Below are 27,524 nucleotides of genomic sequence, written 5' to 3'. Positions count from 1 at the left end.
CAAAGCCCTTTTCTGTTTTATACAGATCCTATCGGGAAGTGGCAATATACCCTTTCCTTTCACGTGTTCTTTTTAGTCGCGTGGACGCGACTCTATAGTTCACTATGTCGGTCGGTCTGTCTGTCGGTCTGTCGGTCTGTCTGTCGGTCTGGTATCACTATGCATTGTAGCACGCGACTTAATGGCTGTTGGCCTTGTTTAGCCTACGTCTTACACGAGCACACCATGGGACCAGCAATGGTAACCAGACACGAATAACACTACAATCCTTCCAGTATAAATGATAAAACAGTGCAAATTTTAGCTTAATTTCGAATATTATTCTATTTATCAGTCAACGGTAGTGTCCACACTATCTTCATTTTCTTCTTTCTTGATATATTGCTCTTGCAATTCTGACAGACGACTGTTGCGTCTCGCTGTAGCAGACATCTTTTGTTTTTTATGCGATAGTTTCTTGAGGATAAATGTGGTATGATCGTGTTGCTTCAGGCCTGTCTCCATTTGATTTCCAATCGTGTACATGTACACCGCATCGATAATACCCAAAGTGATAATTGAAAACGAAATATTGATTAACGTCATCAAAGAATGGCAGGTAAAATCGTTGTTTTCACAACTACCCAGAAGCGGGAAATCTCCAAAACCAATGGTTGTCGCTGTAATAAAGACTGCGTATACTGATTCCAAGAAAGTCCAATCGTTGGTGAGTTTGAAGTATATAGCTGGTAGGAATATTATACATAACACCACTATTAGAAATATCCAAAACACGAAGATACATTTCATCACTGCGGGAAGTTCTGCTAGGTTAATCTTCTTTTTCCATTTTGATTTCCGGAATCTGTACAGTCTTTTGACGGCTTTGGTGAAGGCTGCACTGCATTTCACAGTAATAGCCGTCAATAATGGAATTCCAACTATCCCGAATATGACGCAGCTTACTCTACCAGTAACGGTCTTTGGAGTATTATGACCATATCCTGCAGAAAATAAAATATTATTAGGCCTAGTGATAGATCAAAATACAGTAAATAAATGTCTTCCTGGTTTAACATTTCTAAAGTTTATTATGAAATATAATCCTTTGCAACAGCTTTTCGATAGCAGTAAAGCAGTAGTACAGAGCGAGTATCGTTAAATAATTCACCAGAGGTTCTTTTTTTTTGGTATTATAATAGGCCTAATAGGAATTATTTAACGGCACTCCTTCTGCTTCTTCACTTCTGTCGAAAAGAAGGTGGATTTACTATGTTGTTTAAAAAGTTTATATTTTTAAATAAAAATAGAAACCTTTTAAGTAGAATGTTCGGAAAAAGAAGGAGGTCGTTGAATATACATTTGTTCGTTACAATTTTTAAACTTGGAGCCACACTTTAAGTACATTTCTAACATTTTCAGCAGCTTTTTTTAAACAGATGTATTATCATCAGCACAACAGATCTGAAACATGTTTTCTCTGTGACTTTGATGTAGCTAAGTTGGCTTTTGAATCTTTTGACATACAGCATCCTCGTTGTTACATAGGCCTACAAATTATTTTTTTCCAAAGTAAATTATCTTTGAATTCAAGACTAAATCGAGATGTTAACGTAGTACATACCTATTGTTGTTGGAATGGTACTAACAAACGATAGAGCGTTCGGAAAATCCCAAACTGACTCGATCGTTTCGTTGTAAATCACAGAAATGATTCCCTTCCCGCCTTGATTATAAGCATCACTGACGTCTGACTGAATCTGCAAGACTTCTGCCAGGTCCAAGCAAGGATGCTTGTTCAAGAATATTTCGATGAGTACTTCGAATTCTTCGATGGAGTTTTGTTCATTTTCATATTCTAACAACGGGAATACTATGGCTCCAAGTGCTAGATATAGCCAGAAGAATACAACCAAAGCCAGTATCTTCCATCTTACTTTCGTACAATCTGCATAGCTTTGATCTCCGTCCACCTCTTCAGTAGGCGCCATCTTTTTGACGTTTATAGTTTTGAAGTTAAACCCCTATTTCCGTTATGCGTTTTAATATGCGATTTATATTCTTGTTTTGAGAACAAACGTGATATAGGTACCAGTATAATTCATTACAATCACATAATGGTCAGCTTAACAATACACTGTTGTTGTTTAGTTTATAAATAATTTCATATTTAAATACCCAACGCTCAATGTTTTATGATACTCCGTGTTTTTCATTCAAAACCAATTTAACAAAAAAAGACATCCATGTAAATTAAACGGCTAACGTTATCATAACATTATTATGTGTTCCTTTATTAGGAAGTAGAAAACATATGGGAAAATATTTTCGTTGCCCATGACCTTGATGACATTATGCTTGCCGTGAGTGAATATTAACTCCTGGGCCGGGATACTAATCTAGCATACAAGGATGGTAGCATCTGATAGTTTACACAAGACATTTATATGAACACGTATTAACTCTTAAAAAGGTTTTATTACAGTAAGCCAAAAACAAAACACACAAAAAAATCAAAGTAAATATAAAATTAATTTCAGACGCGCATGTGTAAATCAAGGTGATTGTACTGATAATCAAAAGTAAACATTGGCACCACACGAATAATGCCCTTTGACGCGCGTGTTAAAACGGATGGTAAGTTTACGTGTTTTGTACGCGCGCGTTCAAACTCTGATTTTTACGCGCGTTTTTTTCGTGCCTCTAAAGTGGTGCCATTGATTAAATGACTTAATATCTACAACAATATTAAATATTGCACATATAGTTTAAACATACATAATTAATTAGGTCTTCGCAATGTAATGGGTAAAACAGTAAATCAATCGACAATGTCTAAATCTATTTACAATGGCCTACTTTTTAACTAATTTGTTTTAAAACTTGTGTTGCATTGCTATAAAAGAAAACACTTTCCTATTTTTAAACCTAACATTAACAATTACGTTATACTATTAGTTTTGATTACTACTACTGTATGTTGTTAACACGAGGCATGTCACTTACAGTATAACAAGAATTATGTGGAAGTGTCATTGGGCTTTGTAGGAATTTTTTAATCAATGCATGCCCAGATCAATTGTTGAAATGTATCGTTTCTATTAATACGATGTAACGATACGTTTCAATAGGCATTCCAAATTGCATTCACTGTATATAGGACAGGTTGCCGTTACAGTATGTAAATGTCAACATAATTCTGTTGTGACGTTGAATAGCCCACCTGACGCGACAACCCGATCTGTAGGACTCTAGGCCTAACTCTATGCAAGGAAAGAGAACTTGCGTCGAATTAACAGCGGATTATACATTACTCAGAAGTGTTCAAGATATATCACATTTACGGATTATACCATGTAAGTAGGCCTACATAATAAATGTTTATGTTCACGTACTTTGCATCCTGGTAGTTTATACTTTTTACAATAGGTATTTAATTCGTTCCCAACATGGAAAGTACATTTTCAATCTCTATTTCTCTATTGGTGGGTACACATATAGTTAGTACATTTATAGTTAAGGCAGTTAGTCTATGAAGATTCTACTAAAGTACCACTATCTTGTGTAGTATATTTCGTTACCGTTTTTCTAAATAACCTAATAGCATAGTATTACGGAGTACAGTAGGCCTAATAATATAGTAATAGAAATACAGTAAAAAACAGGGAGGGGGGTTCCGAAAAACAACGGGTTATATAATTGATGGCAAAGCACATATTTGTAACTTATAATAATTACAATTGTAGTTTTAAAAAAACACGTCAATTACATTTCTACAAATATCTGTACATAACTTATCAACTAAATGCTACAAAAACTACCAGCAAATTAACTATTCCTAACAAAAGCATAACATTAATTAATGTGCATTTTATACGATATTGATATCAATTAACATTAATATAATAAAGATGTATAGGAACATAAACAATACAAATTGATCAGATGCTTTCAAGGCAGTGTTGCATATCAAAGACATTAGGAAGCTTTCGATTTGCAGTTACAGGACACTGAGCTCGCCTTGCCAACATAGGAACTCGTAACAGTCTTTTAAAAATTATGTCTGGCTGCGACAAATGTCAACAGTACTGTACAATGTACATATACTCCGCAGCGCAGAACTAATTGTGTCGCAGCCACAGATAAACCCTTTGATCTCCGGAGCATCCTGTTGTTAGACTGCCTTAGTTACACACGGGGACGCGATACCTCGAAACAGCTTTGGCGGATTCTAGGGTCCGGACGACAATACACATGCGTTTGTCGTAGGTCCTATATCGGCGCAAATCGAAAGCTTCCAATTATAGTATATAATATTATTCATTTATAACTTAAGAAACATAATACACTTTTGTCCGAAAGGCTTTGAAAATTCGATCCAATTTAAAACAGGTTTGTTAAAAATCGCAGTTAAACAGAAAATAAAAATGCAGCAAACTTATATAAAACTTAAAAAACACCATTTGACATATTTTACGACATAGTTTATTTAAAAATTTGTGGTGTCTATTTAAAATAACATTGCAGTTTACAAAGAATTTTATTTAATATAAAATATATATTACAATTAAATAGGTCCATATTTTGTGGTAATGTATTTCAACAAGATTAAAGGAACACGAAAATAAAACTCTTTACAATTAGGTACAAAATAAAATACAGTAGAACCTCTATTGAGGGGACATCTTTGGGACACAACAATTGAATAGGGGTTTTAAAACATTGTCTCTCATTTGTTTCACATGAAATAGGGTGTCTTCTGAATAGGAGTGTCCTCTAAATAGGGGTGCTCCTGAATAGGGGTGTCCTCTGAATAGGGGTGTTCTCTGAATAGGGGTGTTCTCTGAATAGGGGTGTCCTCTGAATAGGGGTGTCCTCTGAATAGGGGTGTCCCAAAGGTACTGTACACTTAATATAAATTACTGAAAATAGTGCTTAAAAGTATACTGTATTTTCATAAAATAATAACTGAGGTCGCTCTTCAACCCGGCACACATCGGTGATGTCGCGGTCTTGTTGTAGCAGTATATGTACGAACCGACGAGCAAAATGAAAACAGTGCACAGAACAAATAGGACCATCATTAATGACGTCATGACAAAATCATCTAGTAATATAAAAAAATTGATATATATTATAGAGTTAGTACAGTATATATAATATACTATATATTTAAATTAAATATCATATCCAGCAAAGTTTATCAACAAAATCTAAAACAAAATTTTCTATGATAAATATCTTTGTAAAAAAGTCTTTTTTAAAAATGGGAAAGATGCATTTTAAAGTTAATATGTTTTTACCGTGGTCATCCTTGATTGGTGTAGGTTCATATTCCTCTTCAAATCTTACTTTTCTTATTCCCTTTTTCTTCCGTTCATCCGCTTTATCTTTACTATCGAAAGAGGACCTAAAACCATAGACAGGTACAGTACAACTTTCAGTGGTAAATCATTTTTCATTCTCTGTCTTTATATGATTATTGATTGTGCATAGACAGATGTCCTAACTTGGAAAAATTAATTATCGCTATACTTTTGCAAAATATATCCAATTATAGAGGGCGATATTCAAACATCTTTGGGATTTGCCTTTATTTAAGCAAAATAGGCCTAATAGAGTGGAGTATAAATACTTGGACACTTTTTGGGAGGTCTGCATAGAGGCAGTATGGATTCTTTTATTATTTAACATAGTAAGTGAGTGACCAAGCGGGTTAAGACAGTGGAACCGTAATTACGCAGCCATAACATTGGCAAGAGTTTGAGATCACTCTTTCCATGGTTCTGGTGATAAAATGAGTCTTCTCGGATAAGGACTATAAACCGTAGGTCCTGTGTACATATCTAGTTCATGTGCACTAGAACCTAGTACATCTTTCAAGACGAGTAGGGGGTTACCCCGGTGTGCTAGTACAATCAGAGCCACCCATAACTGGGCCCTCTGGGAGACCAATCTTAGACTGAAGGGGTCGCCGGTGAACTAGTACACACACAGTAACTGACAATAACCGGGCCCTCTGGGAGACCAGTCTTTGACTGAAGAGGTTGCCCAGTCTAAATAAATAATAACAAACAAACCGTTTCTTTAGAGTAGCCTTAGGTGCAGGTATGTCTCCATCTCCACTTAGCCTAGGTAAGATAGTATGTACAGTTTCACTTGAGTCTTCCTCATTTTGACTACGTTCCATTGCCTCTGTATACAAATGAAAAAAACTAATTTAAATATTGTATAATGCATTCATTTTCCTTCGTTATTGTACAAACTACAGACTTGAATGTACTAAATTTGTATACTACTTAACTGTAGTTTTGTTTCTATTCAGTAGGTGTGTCATATTTTATTTACATAGGGTTAGTGTATATCACTAGGCCCTAATGTTTAATTTTATTCACACTTTTCAATCGGTTAAATCTATACTTTAACATTGATTGTCTTTAAAGATGTATTGTCCCCCAAAAACATGAAAAATGAAGATTTATTAAATCAGACTTTGAATATGTTATTTTATAGTATTAATGAAGTTAATTACTTCAATAGAAAAAAAACGAAAAAAATCATGTTTTCACTTATAAAATTACAAAATGAATGTTATTCAACCAAAAATCCATTGGCTGGCAGCCAATTTGACCAATTTTTGCTTTAAATTACATTTTTTTTTCGATCCAATTTCTGGTAAAAGTGGATAACTATTATGTTACATTAAAATGGAATATTCAACAACATTTTTATTATTTTTTTCATCTTTAAATATTAATATTTCATGTATTTATTCTTTATTGCACAATTCAGGCTCGTTATCAGCAAACATTTTCTCTTCAAATTGTTATCTGTATGCGTCATACTACTACTACTGTACCTGCATACTGTTTTTTGCCAACATCAGCATATATGATTGTAAATAAATCTAGAGCTTGTTTGGTTGTGGGATGCTCTTCACCATAAAGTGTTCGGTACATTTTTGTTGCCTTAAAACAAAGTAAATATTTCATCAATCTTGTTAATTATTAAGTGCTTGGTTATATTATAGTGTAATCTTATTAGTTAGTACAGTATAACAATGAATTGGTATATTTAATGTTGATATTATTTAGGTACATACAAAACAAAGACAAACTCACTTTCCCACAATAGTCCAATGCCAGATAAGGGCTGTAGAGTATGAAATATAAATAATTTTACATTTAAAATAATATGATATATGTCTGCAATACAACCACAATGGCAATATGGTTCTAAGAGGCTTGGGCTATCTTTTTGGGCTTTTTCAATATCAGTAGCTTAGTAATGTTATGGCTTTCCAAAATAAATTCAACTCAATAATATTCTGTAGTTACACATTCATGATGATACAACTAGATACAACTTTATGTACGTCTGTATACATACTTCCCCTCAGCTTTACAAAGCCTTGCTAGCTTCTCAAACTGTGTTGCTTTCATTGCTTTCTGGCTTGTTTCGGCTGAATCACTTGTAGTCCCGTCTTGCGCATTCTCTGTGAACAACAACAACAGTAATTCATCAGTGCGAAAATTGTTTTACTGGCACTGCACGGACATACTCCATTTATTTGAAAATGTTATTCTCATTCATCATGCTCCTAACAATGGCGGAATGGCGGCATGAGAATGCAAGACCCACAAACACAAATCACTTACTAAACTGTAGGTGCAATTTTGCAGCATCTATAAGAGCTGTTTCATAGTACATCTTTTCCGCTTGAATAAAATGAACAGCTTTTTCATCTAATAAAACTAATTGAAGGAAAGTAATTATTCTATTTTAAAACTCAATAATAAATAGAAATCCGGTTAACAGATTTGCATGGGATGATCACAATTGGTATTGAATTTGATGTAGCCACACAAGAATTAAAGTGGTGGAAAAATCCACTGTGACAACCACAGGGTTGTTAAAAACTTGTCAGGTTGAAACCTTACCAACTGTACTGGTGGCTACAGCTCTGATGAAGTTTATTGTTTCACACAATACAATATACAGAACATTTGATAAATTGTGTGAGGAGAACGCATTAAGTCAAAGCTTTACATTAACCTTTATCGGTACACAAACTTCTTAAAGGATACATTCATTTTTAGCAAAGTAAATCTGTGAAACTTGATGTAGGCACTGCGGCAGCTCTGGGTATGTGACCTGCTCTTGGATGCCGGTCAAACTCTGAAGGTACAGCTTTAACGCCGCCTCTGGTTTGCCTTCTTTTTCTAGATCTCTGCCTTGCGTGAACAGCTCCGATCTATCAACATCTGTTTTGGTTACAGTAATTTCCTCAACACCGGGTGACGAGTTGGAATCTAGAAATTTAAACCACAACAATGTTAAATAATATTGTATATTTCAAAATGACTACTGTATTATAGAATGTAAAATTAATGGGCTACAGTACACACCATCTGTTAGGGTAGTAGAATCATCTAGATTTGTTATCTTATCGTCACCTGTCATGCTAGTAGTATCTTCAGCGCTTTGTAATTGTAAATCGTTGTGTGCAACATTATTCTCCTGTACCACATCAGGCTTGACTGAATTGTCTGTTGTTTCACTTGACATATTGATTGCCTTTTAGAAGCTGTCAAAGAAAAAAAAATTCCTATTATTAAGTATTTTAAATTATTGTTTAAGATATTATTAATTAATGCCCTAGAGCTAGGCCTAAATGTACTTCAAAGAAAGTAATAGTACTGTGCTCTATAATTTCATACTACGACTATGCTAACCTACCTAGCCCCCCCAGATATTTAGTCTAGACCTAGGCTAGGCCTGATTCGTCGTTACCCATCACATTGTCACTACCCGACAGGCCCTCACCTCACTGGTTGGTTCTTTTATTTTGGGATCTGGTCGATAACGACAGGCCTAGGATTTATACATTGTATAACTCATCCTACCCGAGCTTACCTGATTTTAAATTTTTAACATAAGATTAACAATATATTTATTATGTACGTAGCGATTTTATAGGTGTTGCCACGAAGCATAAACTAAATAATTATAGAAATATAATCAGATGTTTTCATTCCAAAAAATGACGCTTCGTTTGTTTGTTTACTCCTCACAATCCATTACAATTGTAATAGCGCCCTCTATATTTTTCAGGTTTCTGAAGTACAGTACGTGTGCAAATTTATGTGATTAATCGTTTATAATATATAGGCGGCTGGTCTACTGTAAATTTAATGTTATAGCATAATTGTATTATATAATATCATAAGTCTTTTTGTAGCAGAATATAATTGTGTCTAGGGCTAAAAATCTAGGGCTAAAAATAATGGATACAAAATATGCCACACCGCCTTGTCGTAAATTTGCGCATGGGATTATTCCATTTTTATACAGGTGGTTATTATACTATCTATATTTATTTTAAACTCAATGTCATAATACCGTGTTTTGTGGGTATTTATAATAGATAGGTCCGAGATTTCCCTCCCCATTTAAAAAATATTGTCTGTACCAACCCTTGATATCATGTTATTTATAATGAACAAATCTAGTTTAAAAGTCAAGTAGCATTTTGGCGTCATAGTGACGGTGGGTGCCGTGGCGGCTTATTCATGTGCTCAGTATGGTGCGCCCTTAAGGCTAGGTTACATGGTTTTAGTGTAGATGACAGACAGTGTTCAATACTGTAACATTTTGATTATAGAACAAATAGAAGCACTTGACGATTCAATTAAAATAACATGTTTTATATGGAAATAAAATGAGTTTAAATTCACTTCCACGTCCTTATATTTTAAATAAGTCAAAAAAAGGAAAATTCTCTCAGCCTGTTTTAAAAGTAAATATGTTCAATATTTTGTAATACTGTAGTGGCCTGTCGATTTAACAACACCAAATGCCTGACGACATAACACAACGCCGCGGCAACATTTGCGTAGCCAAAATGTTTAGTGTACCACCAATTTGAGAATTTGGCGTAGTTCCCGGAACTATCAGAACATGTAAGAGTTCGGTATAGTCATAGTACATATACTGTAGTCATACTGCCGCGCTCAAACCTCGATCATGTTTTGTTTACACTATTCACATTTCAAGTATGTGATTGGACGACGTATGAATAGGCCTGCATCATGCAGCCCTATTCATACGATCACCGAGTGGGCCAATAGACAATTAATAAAGCCAATAACATCATTGTTATGAGATTGATTAGCAGAGATTTACAAGGACAACAATCTATATCCCTGACAACATAACGGTTTAGTAATCGTCTGAAGCGAATTCACAACAATTGATGACGTCACAAAGAAACTAATTGATAGGGCCTTACAATCCACTTCATTAATAATACCCCTCCTTAATTCCATTATTTGAAAGACCTGATAATTGCATGTTTTACAGGGTTATTAAATGTATACATTAGACTGCGTAACGTTTAGTGATGATGGTATGCCATTTTACACCACAGGAGCCCAAATCCAAAATCCTATACATTAGTATAGGCCTATAACTTTTACGCCATAAACAAAAACACAATTTCTTAATAGAGTTCCAATAGAAACGACATAAATAGGCTACAAATTATTGAAATTACACGCACTTATTACATTTGTTAACGTTAAAGATAATTAGCAAAATAGCTTTTTTTTGTATTCACAATATTGTGAATTTTAAAGCTCTTTTGACAAAAAAAGTGTGATGTGCACAAATATGGTAGGCCTAGTGATATGCTTAAATATATACTTAAAGTTTGATAGTGTATACAGAGCTTTAGTCTAGAATGTCGCGGTTGTAACGAGCGGCCGGTGTGCCGCCTTCATAAACTATCAGATAATTTACAAATGTCTATCAAATTCAAATTATGAATTCAATACTAAATGAAAGGAAACCTTAATTCATATAGTTGATAACCATTGATGATGGCAATACAAGAAATCAAAAATACTAAATTGGTATTCATTTCCTAGTAGCATACACAATAATTGTGTAATTACATAATGTATATAATGCATCGAGCTAGTTGTGTAATACAAATGCACATACTGCCTTTATTTAACCACTGGTAATTGTACCAATTTACCAGTAATGATATAGGTCTAGTGTAAACCGATATTAAATTCGTGATTCGGGATACTGAATTATAATACGGTAGCCGCCTTTATGGCAACGAATAGCACTATATCACTCGTTCTACTTCCAATACATTAACAACTATTATTTTGCAGGCCTAATTTCATTACGTTTCACAATGTCATGTTAGACTCTATTAGCTAAAGAAGCCTCGTGGAGTTATCAAGGCAGGTGAGGTTATATTTTGTGAACGTATTGACAAACTATTGTACTATATCGATGTTTGTTTGATAATCAAATTATTTTAACACAGACGGCCTCTGAACAACTAGTATTAATGAGCACAGCCTATAACTGAAGCCAATATTAAATTCAAAAATCAACGTTGTTATTAGATTAGTTGCGAGTCTCTCATTAGAGGCTCAATAAAGAAGCAAGTTCATTTATCACGCGGGGTCTTGAAAAATCATAGAACTTTGTATGAAATATTGTGTTTATTTATATGAACAATCTTTAATTAGGCCTAACATTATTTTGAAGAAAATGAATTTGGCCTACCGTAAATAAAATAATTACGAAATTAAACAAACCTAATTGCTATTTCTACTACCCATAAAGAAATAACGTAGGCCTAATGATAACGAAAATCCTGAAAACAAACATTTAAAATTTAGAAATTGTGTGAGTTTTCTTCTTATTATTATTTATGATATGCCTGTTAAAATAGAAAATACAAATTATTTTGGTTTTCAAAGAGTTTTTTATGCATGTTTTTAACCTTTTATTTTCTAAAAACAGGACCATCTGTAAAACAGGTGCTACATCTATCTATACCCGATGATGTTTTTATTCTGTATAAATATGTTTAAATATAAATAATAAAGTAAATAAAGTAGGCCTATTCATGGCTTTATATTCTTCGGACAGGAGATAGCTTACTTTGGGGAGGTCTTCCTCCTCTGCGGGCGTTAGTTCGTCGTTCGTCGCAAATCGAAAACTCCCGTAATTAGACACTAATACCAAAGACCAGGGAAGAGTTAATTTAACGAACATTTGATTGTTACGAAGTCCTACCAGTGTATTATGAAGTTACCACTAAAATGTATAGTGATAACATGGATGGAGGTATACCTCCATGGTAATAATAAACAAAAGTAGCCTGAACGTAGCAATTACGAATTAAATGTCAAGTGATTCGACGTCGACAAAACATTATGATTACTGAAGCGTGAAGGTTAACACTGTCATGTGACATACGTCAATCAAACCTCTGTCAAATAAATGTAGCGGAAACGTTATGTCAAATTACACTTTAGTAGGCCTAACGGTTAAAAGCCGATTCATCAACAGGCTCAACCACATTGCACGTTGAGAAGAAGACGTGTAGGCCTAACTCCTCCGTGTATACACTTTTATCTCACAAGTTCCTGGGGAGTTATATCCCAGTTATATATTTGGTACATTTTAAGATGTAGGTAGATTAATTCAAACCGCTGAGAGTACAGTAGAAGAGAGACTCTCTGGACTCCAACGTGTAGAGGTGCTCCCTGACTTGGTGGTCGTGTTAAATCACTTTCTCTCGGTTGTTTCGTGTGTTGTGTGGTGTTTTTATCTTTAATTTAGGCCCATTTTACCAAAAAGTTTTTGTTCACAATGCAAAACGACAAAATCCAAAAAGGATCACATTTATGACCATTTTTAGACCAATTTTGTTGCAGTAAATAAAACCTCATAAAGATCTTTGGTGAACATCGTTTTAGTTGACTTTTAGGCTTTCACATCGAATCTGTTGTTCATGATTCGTTTGTCTAGATTTGTTTAGAAATATCATATTACCTGACTTGGTTGTATTCAAGACAACTCGATACATTTAACTAACGAACTAATTCAGTTAAATCTAATTACGACATGTCGCAAATGAAAGCACACATTTGTTTAACAGTGGAAGCTGTAGATAGAGAATTAGGCCGCCGAAACATGGCTCTCGCAGGCAATAATTGATAATTCATATGGACACAAAGCCTTGTACAAATAAACCTGCTTGTTCAGACTACTACTGGTCGTTGTTAATTAGCAGTATACACTAATCAGCCTCTAAAATAATTTAATTATGTAGCACTTTGAAGAATTGCATTTTGCTGTACACTAAGCGAAAGGAATGATTTTGTGAAAGTATATTTTGAAAACTGGGTCTCTATACGGGTTATCGCAAAGAGCTCGATATCGCGCAAGGAATGTCATTGCACAATGTATGGTGGGAAGGATTTGGGATCGAAAAGTAAAGAAACAACCAATACCGTACGTACGCGTACGATCATCATCATCATCATCATCATCATCATCATCATCATCATCATCATCATCATCATCATCATCATCATCATCATCATCATCATCATCATCATCATCATCATAATCTTCATCATTATCATCATCCCTTATCTTCATCGTTATCATTCTTCATCTTCATCATTATTATCATTACCACAGCCAAAATCATAAACTACGAAAACTGATTATTAAAAGTCCTTACTGGGCATTGGTAGTCAAACAAGAATGATAAATAACACAATTCTAAGCACTGATATACTGAATTCAGCTTGTTTAATGTGGTATAAAAACGAATAAAGATCTGTCTACACTATGAAACTAGTTTGACAAAAAAAAGTGTGATACGTGCCCAAATATTGTAATGATAATATGCTTAAATATGATAGTGATATGACATCATCATGTCCATATATGGGCACATCACATTTTTGTTGTCACATAAAGTTTAATAGTGTAGACAGAGCTTATTAATTGCACTGAAATTGTAATTAAATGCCCTCTACTACCACCAATATGGAATACAATGTCAATAGTGTATTTTCAATTTAGTGGATAACGAGTATAATCGCATACATTATTATATTATTATTAATTATATATAATATTATTATTATATGTTTGGCATAGAAATTAATAATGTGAATAGAAAACGTGTAAATAAATAAGGCGTTTAAAAAAAATCGAATTGAAATTCAGAAACGCTTTTTGTATCTGTTTAGGCCAATTTACACAGACGAGCGGTAACGGTAATAAAAATATAGAATCTATAGTTTCCGTTCAGGATAATTAATACAGATTCTATATGGGACAAGCTACGCGGTTCCCGCTTACTGTTACCGCTCGTCTGTGTAAATTGGCCTTTATAAGTTTCTTAACATCGATTATGATTAAATTGATTTCAGTTTTATTGATTACTATTGACAAATAATAGTAATAATTTGAATTTCTAAATTACAAGTGTTTAAAATACATTTTACAGGTTCCTAATATTATTGAATATGAATATAAAAAGTCTATTTTTAATAGGCCCTATCATACGATACAAACAATTGAAATGCAACACATACTATATCATTTAAAATCTATTTACATAAAATCTAAATTCAACTTGAAGAGTAATGAATTCTTAAATAGTATTTACAAACGAACGAACACATAAATGCAAAGATTTTAACAATTATGATTTGTGACGTCATCATCCGTATTTATGATGTCAATATTTTCATCTGATATGTCATCCTTTTTCATCGGGTCTAATCTCTTTGATGGTTCGTCATGACTGCTGGTAAAGGTGTCTTTTGCTAGCCTGCATTCGCTAAGCACCTTAGCACTATGTTCTAATGCCTTGGCCCGTAGAGAGGCAATGCTGTGGGATCGTATCGCCTCCGTGTCGTCTCCGCCACCGCTCGACGTTTTCGGTTCAATTTCCTTATAAAGTGGTTCCGATTTGGTACCTTCTTCGTCGCTCGCATTTTCACCAACTTCTACTGATTTTTTATGCATACCTTAAGAAATCAAGAAATAACATACATTTAATTTGGAATCCCATTGCATTTGATTATGTTACTACATACTAAAAACTATTTCGAATGTTGTTTTAGGCATCTGTGACTCACTCACCAAGTAGCCATGGAGCGCAAGGTTCGCCAGTCTTTTCAGATTTCAATATACTTTCTGGCAACGGTAGCGAATGGCGTACCATAGCACCATACAGACCATACTCGGCCATCACACTGCTTCTACCCCACGTCTTTTCCTTCTTTCTCCATTTGGCACGTCTGTTCTGGAACCACACCTAGAAAATTGAAGTAAATTATTACATTTAATATTTAAATGAAATAATAAATTGATGAATGAATTGATAAATTGAAAGCAAAGAATATTGTTAATTTGTATCTAATATCAGCCCTATGTTGCCTAAACCAATTTTACACTCAATAAACTTAAAATGATTATTTAAAATGTATCATTTTTGTTGAAACACTGCGTATTTGGATATAGATACTTAAAATCATTAATACAAAGTGCAACTGATATTATATGGTGAAGAGAACTAGTTGTGGAGAAAAATATTATATTATATTATAGATAATTATTAAAAATAAGTAAGATACGGAAGCTTGTTATTTCGATTACCTAACTTAAAAACACTTATTTCCGATAACAAATCGATAGTAATGATTAATTTCGTAGATTTAGTCACTTTTTATCATAAAACGACGAATTTATCTTTAAAACTGATGTTAATCTCATAAATTGCATTTGAACAAGCATTTACAAGAGGTATATTTTACAATAGTTCTACATATTAGTATATGATAAAAGTATTTGTATGGAAAGTGAACAGTGTGTTCGTCAGGGGTTCATGTAAATGTGGAGCAAGCCGTTTAATCGCTACTCCACAAGTATTCTTACGCGGCTCGTAGCGAACCATCGTCCATGACCTCATACGACACGCACGCTAGCTTGTTTTCCTTATTCCATCTGTACTTTTTTCCATTACCCTTATTTTCACGCCTGTCAAAGTTCTTAACAAGATATTCCTAGCTGTTTAGTAGCTTAATTTTTGCAAAATAACACAGAATTCGTTGATTCTGCAAGTCTACACAACAGTTGAAGTGGTAAAGCGAAAACACTTCAAAGATATTATTTAATATCAAAGTAAACAAGATCAACGCGTCTGAAGAGTTTTTAAGAAGACAACAAATTGTAAACAACGAACTCTTATCCGACAGGAAGGAGACGATTTGTAAAAAGAAACTGCTGTGTGATTGGTCCACTTTGGTTAATACGTAAAGGTATCGAAATGTGATTGGTCCACTTTATTTACGTAAAGGTATCGTAACTGTTAGATTAGTCCATTTCAGCCAAAATTAGTACACATTTACTGGAGAAATCGTTCTGGCGAAGTCGTATTCAGCTCAACCCGTGCTTTAGTATTTTAAAAATCACTGAATTAAAAGTTATGGTTAATTATCAGCACCTGACATCACGAAAATAAAGATTGTTTACATTTTCTATCAAGAGTAACAATATGTTGTTGAACTCTACATTGTGTAATCTCCACAGGCTTGTTCCACAACAGCTGAAGTTGGAACGAATAATTGGAGAAAACTGCTGCTGGTATTCTACCAGAGTAATGTATGGAATAATTATGTATAAGAAAAATATACAGTAGACTATATGAATAATGTGTATTTATTTTGAATATGTTTAAATATGATTTAAGTACGTTTTACATGAATATAAGAATTTTTCCGAGTCTTGTTGCCTTAACATTTAATTCATCAAAACAACTTGTAATTGTAAATTTTGATGTTAAGGCTACGCGATTAATTCACTACACTGTTGATCTTTTATTGTAAGTAGTTATGTTGTTATAATTAAATGTATTAATTACTTATATCTTAATCTGTTTCTTACAAGAGACTCAATACGTTGTGACGTTTACTATTTGTCTCCTATGTTGTCGTAGTGTACCATCCATCTACATACACCCATGCCTTTGTCCTCCCAATAATTATAATCAAATTAATTGGATAGAATCAGTATAAGGAGCTGATTTATGATGGTAACATTTTCATTATGGCTAAATTCGTAATTACATCTAATATCCGAATATACATGATTGTTCTGCACGACGCTTCAGGCGAGATAATTTACAAATCTTCTCACAGATTAAACTTGTAAATATAATCTATTTTTCTTGTGTTCTATCTCGCATTAGACATACTTTATACGAAATTACCCATCCTTTTAGTTGTATTAATAGTCTTTAAATTATTCAAATGACGAGTTGCGAGTAAAGATTAGACACTGATAACATGCAAATCCGTTACAAAATGATCAGATACAACAAATCAAAATATTTCTCAATCAAGTTTATCGAAAACGTGTCATCTTGATAAAACTAGAATTTATGTAATAATTGATAGAATAAAAATGTGTTTAATCATCGAATGTGAATTATAGGATTTTGTTGGAAAGTTAATAAACTTGATTAGGTTTTAAGAGAGTCGTTGAACCGGATTGTGACTACTTTCTTTGACAAATGCCATTTTTTCAAAACTAACGACTTTAAATTAGTTATTTAAAGGAAATTTTATCATTTTTTATCTCCAAGTTTCTACCAATACCAAAGTTAATTAATATAGTTGATTTTAACGTTTTTACCAATATCAAAACATATATCAGACTATAGTTTTATTTTGAAGTTTCTACCAATACCAAAACATATCAGACTATATAGTTTTATCTTCAAGTTTTTACCAATACCAAAACACATCCGAAAATAGTTTTTATCGATACCAAAACACATCAGAAAATAGTTTTATCTTCAAGTTTCTACCAATACCAAAACACATCAGACTATATTAAAGTTGTTACCAATGTCAAAACATCTAAGCCTGATTACGATCTTGTCATATAAACAAATCTCTGCAGCGATCAGGACATTAGGAGTAATAGTTGAGCAAGATGTTCAGAAAAAGGAATTTATTGGTGATAATATCTGCAGAAAATGCCATGCTATATTCAAAATGATTGCAATAAAATAAACTAGTTTTGCCATAAATACAGATGTCTAATTTAATAAACGAAAAGTTGTTAACGTTGAGTCATATTTTTGGAAAGAAATAATTTTGTTTTGTATTATAGATGTCTGCCTGTTTGGTTCGGTTTTTAGCGTATCACTAAAAAAAAACACTAAAAAGACAAGGCAATACAAACAATGTTTGGTAATTTCCAACATCTTCATCTTCGTTAGACTGTTGATACAACATTTACAAGATTCTCATATTTAGACTTTATTACGTAATTATTAACATTATTAATTATAATGGTAAGTATCTAATATCATCACGAACGCCCTTCGCTATTCTATTCATTACAACAAGTGATACATCCGCAATAATTGATAATGAAGTAATTATTTATCGTCGATGCTTGAGTATACATTAATATTTTGGTTTACAATGAGCCCTCGATTAAACTTTAATTAATTTAATCAATTAGCAAGGTTACCAAAAAATAACAACAATAACAAAAAGCCACGATTAAGAGATTAAGAAATTGAAAACAATTTAGGCCTATAACTAATTATCAGGTAGGCTTAACGGTTTTGATATAGATAGACGTTTTTACAAAAAAAGATGAATTCACATGCTCTTTATCTGTTTTGGATTGACCCAGTGAGTGATTTAACTTGAAGGCAGACGAGTAGTTATTCCATAATTTCATACAATATAATATAAGATTGCCTAAAGCCGTATTTTGATTTATTTACGATGAATTTTAAACTCTGTTCATGTTCTATTAATTAGAATAATGTTGCAATGGAATCATTAGGCCTTATTAACACTCATTCTAATGGATCAGATTATCGAAATATGCAATGATAATTCGTTCACGTCTAATGTGTGGTGTCTCGATACCAAATCCTGCTTCACTTAAAGAAAATTAGTTTTCTTGCCAAAAGCGATGTAATAAAAAATAATATGATATAAATATCTTTGAAAACTAGCACAGGTTGGGCAATTCGTCATTGACAACACGCGTACGATTAATTACGCGCGCGTACGATTAAATACGCGCGCATATTATTAAAGACGCGCGCGTATGAGTAAAGACGCGCGCGTACTATTAAAAGTTATCAGTATTTGAACGCGCATTGCTTATTCACGGTTTGGCTGGTCACCCACCCACAATCAAGCATTTTCTATAGCTTACATCATCGTTTATAATCACAGACAGAAGTACATGTTTCGTGGCCTTTAGATTCTCTTTAAATGCTTTAACTGAACTGATTTTGAAAAGTAAGATTAACAATCGCCCAAAGAGACGACGACAGAAATAAGAAGTGTTAATTTTACATATGATGTTACTTATTAAAGCACGAAGAAGCTTAACTTAAGCCGATTATATCTTATTTGCTTGCGTCTCCTGTGCAGTAATAATATTATGCCTTAGAAAAAACACTTGCCTCCCTCAATCTGGTAATTGTCTAATTTCTCATCAATGATGTGGCGTAAAGCCTTTTTTGAATTTTAAATAACTTTAATCATGAAATAAGGCAATATAAGCGGATTATTAGCAATTTCGTAAGAATAAACTACGAGAGGATATTAAATGGCAAACTTAGTGTAATACATATATAAAACATTTGTCAATTTAATTACTTAAATCAGGCTGTATAATTAGAGAAATGAAATGGAAATGTATTCATTGAAAATACACCATTAATCCACAACTCAACGTTAGGTCTAATATTATAAAAGTATTAAAAACAATCTTTGGTTCTTACAGGTGCAAACATGTATATCAGTTTAGCACTGATTACACTGATAATGATTATAAAACCGAAGACAATAAAACAAGACTTAATTTGACCATGCGTAAAATGTTTCAATTTCCACCATTCAAACTTTGTGCAGATTCACATAATATCAAATAGTACTTGTATTGGACAGACACAACCTTAACCTCTGTCTAAAAAGTGTGATGTGCCCAAATGATATGCTTAAATATGGTAGTGATATGACATATTCATGTCCATATATGGGCATGACATCACATGTTTTTATAATTATTAGTACGGAAATTTAGAAATAGATGAAACAACTCCATCATACAGTATGCATAAACCCACCACAGTAAACAGAGTACCATTTTGGCCTAAGTAAGAAAGTCCTCCTAAAGATTTTTTTTTAATCAAAGGATGTAACCATGTTTTGTATTATTAACCTATGCCTACCTGAATTCTGTCTTCAGGGAGGTCTGTTTTAAGTGAGAGTACCTCACGGGCGTAAATGTCCGGATAGTGGGCGTCTCCAAACGCTTTCTCAAGCTCATCAAGCTGGTAACTGGTAAAAATAGTTCTGTAGAAGAACGAAATGTTAATATATTATAATATACAGTGCACTACATAACTACTACAACTTACAAGCTTTTAACATTGAGTACTAAACATTTTAGCTTTATCATAGCTGTAGCTTAAATTCTGTCAAGTTTAGTTTGAGTGACAGTGTATGAAACTTGAGTAAATTATCTAACGATGTACACACTTGGTAATTAAGTTTAGTGTTTTTAATTCTAGAATGACAGTTTGAAGAAGTTTCTAAACAAAATTAGGGTAATTAAGTAGAAAACATTGAGCTAGACTGGAACTTTGAATAAAAACTAAACGTTCCAAAATAGAAAGTTCAACAATGTTATACAACTATATACATGAAAATCACAATATTTATAGTAAGTAGCCTTTAGCAGCAGACGATTGCTTCACCTTGGACAATGTAGGGGCCTAGAGATGACATCACGCCAATCAAAGCAAACGTAAGGCGCTACTGACTGAGTTTTTTCACATGGAATTTAAGGATCTGAACGAACCAGATTGCCTTCAGGCGAACAAAAAGCGTCAACTTTCTTGTAATCGCGTTGACAAGCATACACTTTTAAAGTCCAAACCGGATATCATTAATCTGTCACTCTTTAATTTGTTCAGGTGGAGCAAGCAGGGCCTACAAAATATCTTTTCGATCCCCTCCATGGATAATGAGAAAATTTGTCTGGACACACTGACCGACTGACAGCAACGTACCTATGGCGTCTCTTTTTCCTTTTCTTTTTGTTTGTGGCACTCATCGTTGAGGTTGGACTAACCACTCTCGTGTTTTCAATATGATCTTCATCAGTATCTAAAATTGAAGATTAATTATATTATTGAGTTCAAACATAGTGACCCAAATCAGCAAACACGCGAATGTCTTATGTACATATCAAACTTGCTTAGCAAAAAATCTTAGATTGGGCTTAAATCATGTCAGTTACCAAAAATATATAAATCCATTCCTTAAAGATACAAAAACTGGTTAGATAATTAAAGCCTCGGTGCCTCTCACTTAAGTACTTAACTATCATGACTTAAGCAAAAGGTTTGATAAACGTACCAGGCCAGGCCCATGTGAACACATTTTTTTAAATAAGCCTACTTAAATTCGGTATGAGATTATTTGAAAGTTTTATGTTCAATTAGCAAAAAAAAAAGTAGGATTTTTTGCACAAGATTTCCATCTTAGTTTTTGGAATAAAAGTCAGAGATTTTGTATTTTTGAATGGCATTAACTTCCTAGGTTTGATTTAACACATGGACATAAACACTATTCTGTGTCCACTACTTATCTTCAAACAGTATTGTTTGATAGGGCATAGCTTAAGAGGGAGCAGTCGTTCCAAATACGCAGATATCCACTAACAACTCCACGGGTAAATGATACATTCTCCGCACGAACTCTTCAATCTGGTCAACGTTTCATCGGCCTCATGCCGGCTAAGTACAATGAACAGTGTACGATAGAGTGCAGGTTATTTTACGATGAAAAGAGGCGAGAAAACATAACAAGAGGAATCAAACCGTAATCTCATCGACTTAGTGTAATGATAAAAAGACAGTAAGGAGGGCACTTTGTGCCAAACAATGCCACTTAAATTATGCCATGGTTATTCCAAGACTCGTTCACTCAAAACATTCATGAGATTTCATTTTATTATGACACTTTATATTTTAGTAGCATAGTTGTAATCACAGTCCACTTCGTATATGTATTGCATAAAGCCAACATTTTGTTGTTGTTTTACAAATTATTACAAGTATTCAAGTATTGAATTAGTTCATATTATTTATAAAAAATATTTTATTGACCAATTCAGTGTTTAAAATTATATTATTACATTAATTATCATTCATAGTCAAAATGTTCACTATGTACTAATATAAACCAAGCTCGGGGTGGGCTTCTTCAGTACGGTAACATGTTCGTATAGCGATCTTTAGATAACTGGAAAGATACCCGCTCAAGAGCGGTTACCCATGCCCCTTCCCACTCCTTCCTCCCGGATTGTTTTCAAATATAGTTTTTTTAACCTTTCCAGTAGTGCCTACATACAATCAATCCCAATATTGTCGCGTGTTGTGCAAACTATTTTTTGTATAACAAACAACCATACAAATATTTTATACCATTAGTATCTATGTCAATGATGATATACTGTAGTAACAAAAAGCAGATTTTGTAACTTTTATAAAAATGACATATTTCCTTTGTCATGCTTAACCCGCGTTGCTGATATTATGCCCTTATCTACCATTCAATTACTTAGGCCATGCATTTATAAGTGATAACTTACATTAGGTAGTGATTATTTTATTAATATCTTTGTTATAATTAATTCATCATTTTTATTATGTATATATTTACATTTAAAACAACTTATAATGTAACTAACTAATCATGAAGTGCTCCAATTAATACAAACAGGATAACAGAGTCATTAAAATGCATTCAATATAAATAACATTATTTGAAATTATAGGTTTTTTTGAATCTCTTTGTATGGTGTATTATGGTAGCGTTCTGCACGACACACTCCGACACGCGCTGTGTGGAATCGGGGACGTGGGTCGTCTGGTGGTTGAGCTAATCTGGCGAGAAGGTAAACTACCATGACACATTTGCTAAAATATCATTACAGATAATTGAATTAATTTCGATCTACTACTCAACGCTACCGAACACTACCGATCTGTTACCGAACACTACTTGTATTACACGATTACGAGCCGTATGACGTGTAGTGTAACACAGATACCGTGGTCCAGTGGACCTTATACAGACAGTTTCCCAACAGATGTCATTCTGTATGTACAATACATATCAGCCACAAAATGAATGAAAAAGTCAATTAGAAAGAATTTACTTAATAATAAATTTTAATATTTATTTATTAATTATTTATTCGTTTGATCAGCAAAGAATATAGGCCTATTTACTTAACGATTATAATAACTATTATGTTGGCTAATTTTAACTTATTATATTTACGTTAAAAATTAAGCATTTGTTTTGTTTTACTTCTTCAAAAATTTAGGAGTGATATTAAAAATAAATATTGATGATATTGATACATCATTGTAATTAAAATAAACTGTCTTGTTGTTTCAGTTGTTTAGCTGATTTTATTTTTATTTATTTTAACAATATTTAAATAAAAAATAAAATCATGATGATTAGAAACTTAACTGAAACATTTCAATGTTAAAATTGTCATTTTAAATTTTAAGACGTTGTTTTTAGCAATTTAATATAATTATGATCTACAAAGAAATCATTTGCGAATAATAAACGAACTAAATAATTTCGTTATCAACATAATAGGACCATCGAAAAATAAATTTTGTGATGGCACAGTTTTAATGGTCTTCATTTTAAACCGGATTATACATGGGATATTGGTATGGACGACAGCATATAGGGCCTAAAACTGACATAGGTCTCGAATTCATGTCTTCACATATCCCAATCCAACTTATCATTCGTGTCATCGCTTTTCATTCATTGTATTAATAATTTGTACAAAATCGTCTTCTAAAAATTAAAATCTAAGACATTGTGTTGATTACAAAGTAGCTATCATAACCAGAGCAAGCCACTCACTGGCACGTATGACTAAGTCGCCGAGAATGCTATTTAGGCAGAAGTAGGCCTAACTATATCTCACGAGTAAGTTCGATACGCGGACGAAAGGCAGTAGTGGCCGTTAAGTGACTGCAATGATGACGCTAATACGATTTACTTTAAATTACAGGCTTCTCTCGCCCATCTGTACATCAGATTACAATGAAATATATTACAACCGAGTGCTTTATAGTTAATTAACGTTGATGGTTTCTAGCATTTTTTAAAGATTTTCGTAACAAGGAAAAGTTTAATGACCTAGTCTTAATCATGAAAATGTTTTGTATACTTCAGATTTTCAAGGTGGCTTCTATTCCTATAGGAATACATGCCATATTATTAATAACAATAATTGCTTATTTATATCAACGTGTCGACGTTAAACGAAGTGTATTACAAGTACGGAATAATTCATTAGAACATCAAGGAAATTACTAATTAATTTGTAACTAATATTTTGATTTAAGCTATATTAAATTTTGATTTAATATGTTTAATATTGGATCGACTCGATTTTTTTGTTCACTTTTTAAAATGTTATGGTATCATGTTTGCTCTCTATAGTAGTATTGTTATCAGAATAGTTAATCAAGCTCTCTCTGTACCTATATTTTTGGTTTTCGGATTTTGTTGTTTGTCTTGTATGGGTTCGTCCCACCTTTATTATCATACATTGTTATAAATATTATAATTTTTAAGCATATTTTTTCCTGTCATTTATATGTTTGTATATTTTGTATAAGAAGATGTGGCGGAAAATCTGTAATTTTTACTAATTACCCGATACAGTAAAATCTGATTCATGGCGATAAACTTTAGGTGCATTACATTCCCTAGGCCTCGAAACATAATCATTATTTTGGAAAGGTAGATGTGGAGATGAGAGAGGGGTTTCGGCTGTCAGTGCACGCGGGAATTTACATTGTAGATGTATAGATTTGTATAGGCCTAAGTCTGACCATAAATAACCCACTGTTCATTCTGTCACTCTTATAGTATCCTTGTGTACATCATACATTGTGTTTGAATTGAATATACATTTGTGCTGTCAGTATTAATAAAATAATGAGTTGTAGCAAAAGCATAGTTGTCAATAAAGAAGAGTTGTTGAATAAGAGAGGATTCGATCATGTCACATACTCGTACATCAATACTTTATGATATCTAGTACTTTCAACAACTACTTGTAATATTTATGTCATTGTGCGTATTTATCAAATCTGATGTTTCGTTCATGATATATCACGAATATGCACCATTTGACGCGTACAAATGTTGATGATAATGAACGGATTGTGTACGCGCGCGTATACATCACGTCACTGATTTTTTATATATATAGTAGTGCTATATTTAAGAAACTTTAAAACATATATGGAAACTTTAAAGATATTGTCCCCCTAAAAAAATATTTAACATTTTTTTTTATTTGAATAGGCCTATGCCATCTTAATGTCACATAAAAGTTGTTCCCTTTGACCAAAAACTGGATCGAAAAAATAAAAAAATCATGAAAAAAAGGTTATTTAAAGCAAAAGATACCTAAAGACTATTGCTTTTGGTTAAATTTAACCGTTTCTTTGTCTTTTTATGAGTGAAAAATGTATTTTTGTTGATTTTCTTTCTACAGAAGTGAATAACTTACGAGGCCTACAGACCCTTCAGGACAAGAACAAAAATCTTGTGTATGTCTTATTTTTTAATCATTTTATCTTGTAAGGGCAGTGCAAATTACAAAAATATGAAGAATATCATAAAACCACCAGCATAATAATATGATCATTATTAACTTTTACGTAGGCTACTTATTTTTCCACACCAACGGGTTACGAAGTCCCTCAACTGTATCGCAGTTGGATTAGTGGGCAAATTAGCATTTCTCTGAGCAAATTACATGGAATAAATGAATTAATTTGATTTCAGACTAACACTAAATTCAATCATCGACTAATCATATTAAACATATGCCATTTTACACGATAATGAAAGAGAAAATGATAAACAAGAAGAATGGCAACCGGGATGACACATCATGAAATAATATAATATCGTATATGTGTGCGAATCACAGCACGAATATTTAAGCCCTATTTGGGGGAAAATGGACGCAAATCTAAGATTGATTATTATATAATGTTGTTAGTACAATAACCAAATTAATTTCGGCTTTTTCTTCAAATTGTTGAGAGAGGTCAACGAATGAATCGCACTAGAAATATATTTTCATACAATAAAATGGAAGTTTCGTTGATGGGTTATGTGCTTTCAATCCAAATACGCAACAAATTAATGCTAATTTCAATATTATCTGATTGCATTTGTATTTATAGGCCTATATGCATATAGGATTATTAATTCGTCCAAATGCTTCATTTGCATATTCAATAGTTAACCTTGTTACATATAACGAAAAAAAGACCAAAACTCTTTACTGCACTCTAATAATAGGCTTAGTTATATAACGTATTTGTTTTACATCACATCTTAAAATACATTCTAGTTTACTTTCAGTTAGGATCCTGATCAGAATTACACATTCGTATATGAAATGTTGCAACATCCTAACAAATAAAACATTTTTTTTGATAAATCCAACTTTTTCAATTTGTTCTTTTAGCTCGTACTGTATCATATCTAAACGAATCTATAGTAATATTTGTTATTTTTATGTATGAAATAATTGTTTATTTTCTAAGCTAAGCCTAGTAAGTCTACGTACATGACAATTATTTAGGCCTAATAAGCATTTGGAAGAAAAACGTTACTGTTCATCTCTGACACAACTTCATCGATTCTTTCAAAATGATGATTATCAATTGTTATGATATATAGAAATAAATAAACATAGTAAATAGTAATATAATTTTTTTTTTCTTACCGGATGATGTCCGTGATATAAGTTGTTCATGGGATGGTTGCCTTGCTTGCAGTAAACCACTTTGAAAACCTAGCGCGAGAGAAGGAACATATGCAGGCTTTCCAAAATACATAGGCAGAGGAAAATCATGCGGAAAACCGAAAAACGTCGGCGATCTAAGCACAGGTGCCGGCCGAGGACTTTGCTTCTCCGTATCCCCTAGCCCCAAAAGTTCGTGAATCGCAAACGGACATCGCTGAGGTGTTGTCGGGCCGGAGCTACGTGAACTCGGCGACGAAAGTGAACTATTTGTCGAGGGTGATCTCGGATGCATTTTGTCCTGAAACAGAGTGTAAATCTCCCTTTGAAATCGTCCACACATCTGTCATTTGTTTATGTATATTCACATGCAGATTTCCTAGTTTTATCAAGAATGTTTATTTCTTTTGAAACATGAAGAGCTGTGGAAAATCTGTCGTTTATAGCCTTTTGGTTGTTGTCTGGTTTGAGGAGTTACCAGATTTAATTGCGTGGATGTTTCCCGAAAGTGACAAGATGAGCAGATTTTGTAACGGTGTAAGGTAATGTAGCAAGAAAAGGTAAACATCAATGAGTTAGTTATCCGCAAGTAGTATCTAATTAGCTATTGTCTAATCAACATCGACCGCCCACTAATTGACATATCAATGCTAGCAAACGTCAATCAAATACAACGTTTACGAAAGTGGTACAGTAGACATAACATTTCATTCGCTTCGGCTGTTGATGAGTACTGTCCAATGCGCATGCTCATAGGGTGAGTTATTTGATTGGCTGAT

General features: G+C 33.1%; 3 protein-coding genes and 1 long non-coding RNA gene across 4 annotated transcripts; 1 reads left to right on the top strand and 3 right to left on the bottom strand.

Moving 5' to 3' along the window:
* Positions 1–330: 330 nt before the first annotated feature.
* Positions 331–1,970, bottom strand: LOC144852338 (potassium channel, subfamily K, member 16-like). Its single transcript, XM_078710119.1, has 2 exons — positions 1,604–1,970; positions 331–983 (listed from the first exon to the last, which is right to left on the bottom strand). Exons 1-2 carry the CDS (start codon positions 1,968–1,970, stop codon positions 331–333), a joined length of 1,020 nt encoding a protein of 339 aa, XP_078566245.1.
* A 1,174-nt stretch (positions 1,971–3,144) lies between these two features.
* On the top strand, positions 3,145–27,448 carry LOC144852572 (uncharacterized). The gene is made up of 3 exons (XR_013614309.1): positions 3,145–3,335; positions 25,480–25,534; positions 26,750–27,448. It is a non-coding gene; the product is annotated as an uncharacterized LOC144852572 (long non-coding RNA).
* On the bottom strand, positions 4,388–9,034 carry LOC144852063 (uncharacterized). Its single transcript, XM_078709757.1, has 10 exons — positions 8,896–9,034; positions 8,388–8,566; positions 8,067–8,291; positions 7,638–7,724; positions 7,369–7,474; positions 7,101–7,131; positions 6,839–6,947; positions 6,060–6,174; positions 5,283–5,389; positions 4,388–5,086 (listed from the first exon to the last, which is right to left on the bottom strand). The coding sequence occupies exons 2-10, from the start codon at positions 8,545–8,547 to the stop codon at positions 4,899–4,901; spliced, it is 1,128 nt and encodes a 375-aa protein (XP_078565883.1). The 5' UTR covers positions 8,548–8,566; positions 8,896–9,034; the 3' UTR covers positions 4,388–4,898.
* On the bottom strand, positions 14,377–27,088 carry LOC144852554 (visual system homeobox 2-like). Its single transcript, XM_078710445.1, has 5 exons — positions 26,728–27,088; positions 20,936–21,032; positions 20,093–20,216; positions 14,962–15,136; positions 14,377–14,846 (listed from the first exon to the last, which is right to left on the bottom strand). Exons 1-5 carry the CDS (start codon positions 27,086–27,088, stop codon positions 14,512–14,514), a joined length of 1,092 nt encoding a protein of 363 aa, XP_078566571.1. The 3' UTR covers positions 14,377–14,511.
* Positions 27,449–27,524: the final 76 nt, after the last annotated feature.

Source organism: Antedon bifida, chromosome 9, assembly GCF_963402885.1.
Source record: "Antedon bifida chromosome 9, ecAntBifi1.1, whole genome shotgun sequence".
In the NCBI taxonomy this organism is placed as follows: Eukaryota; Metazoa; Echinodermata; class Crinoidea; order Comatulida; family Antedonidae; genus Antedon; species Antedon bifida.
Note: the sequence above shows the minus strand (reverse complement) of the source record. Positions and strands in the feature narration are given on the sequence as shown.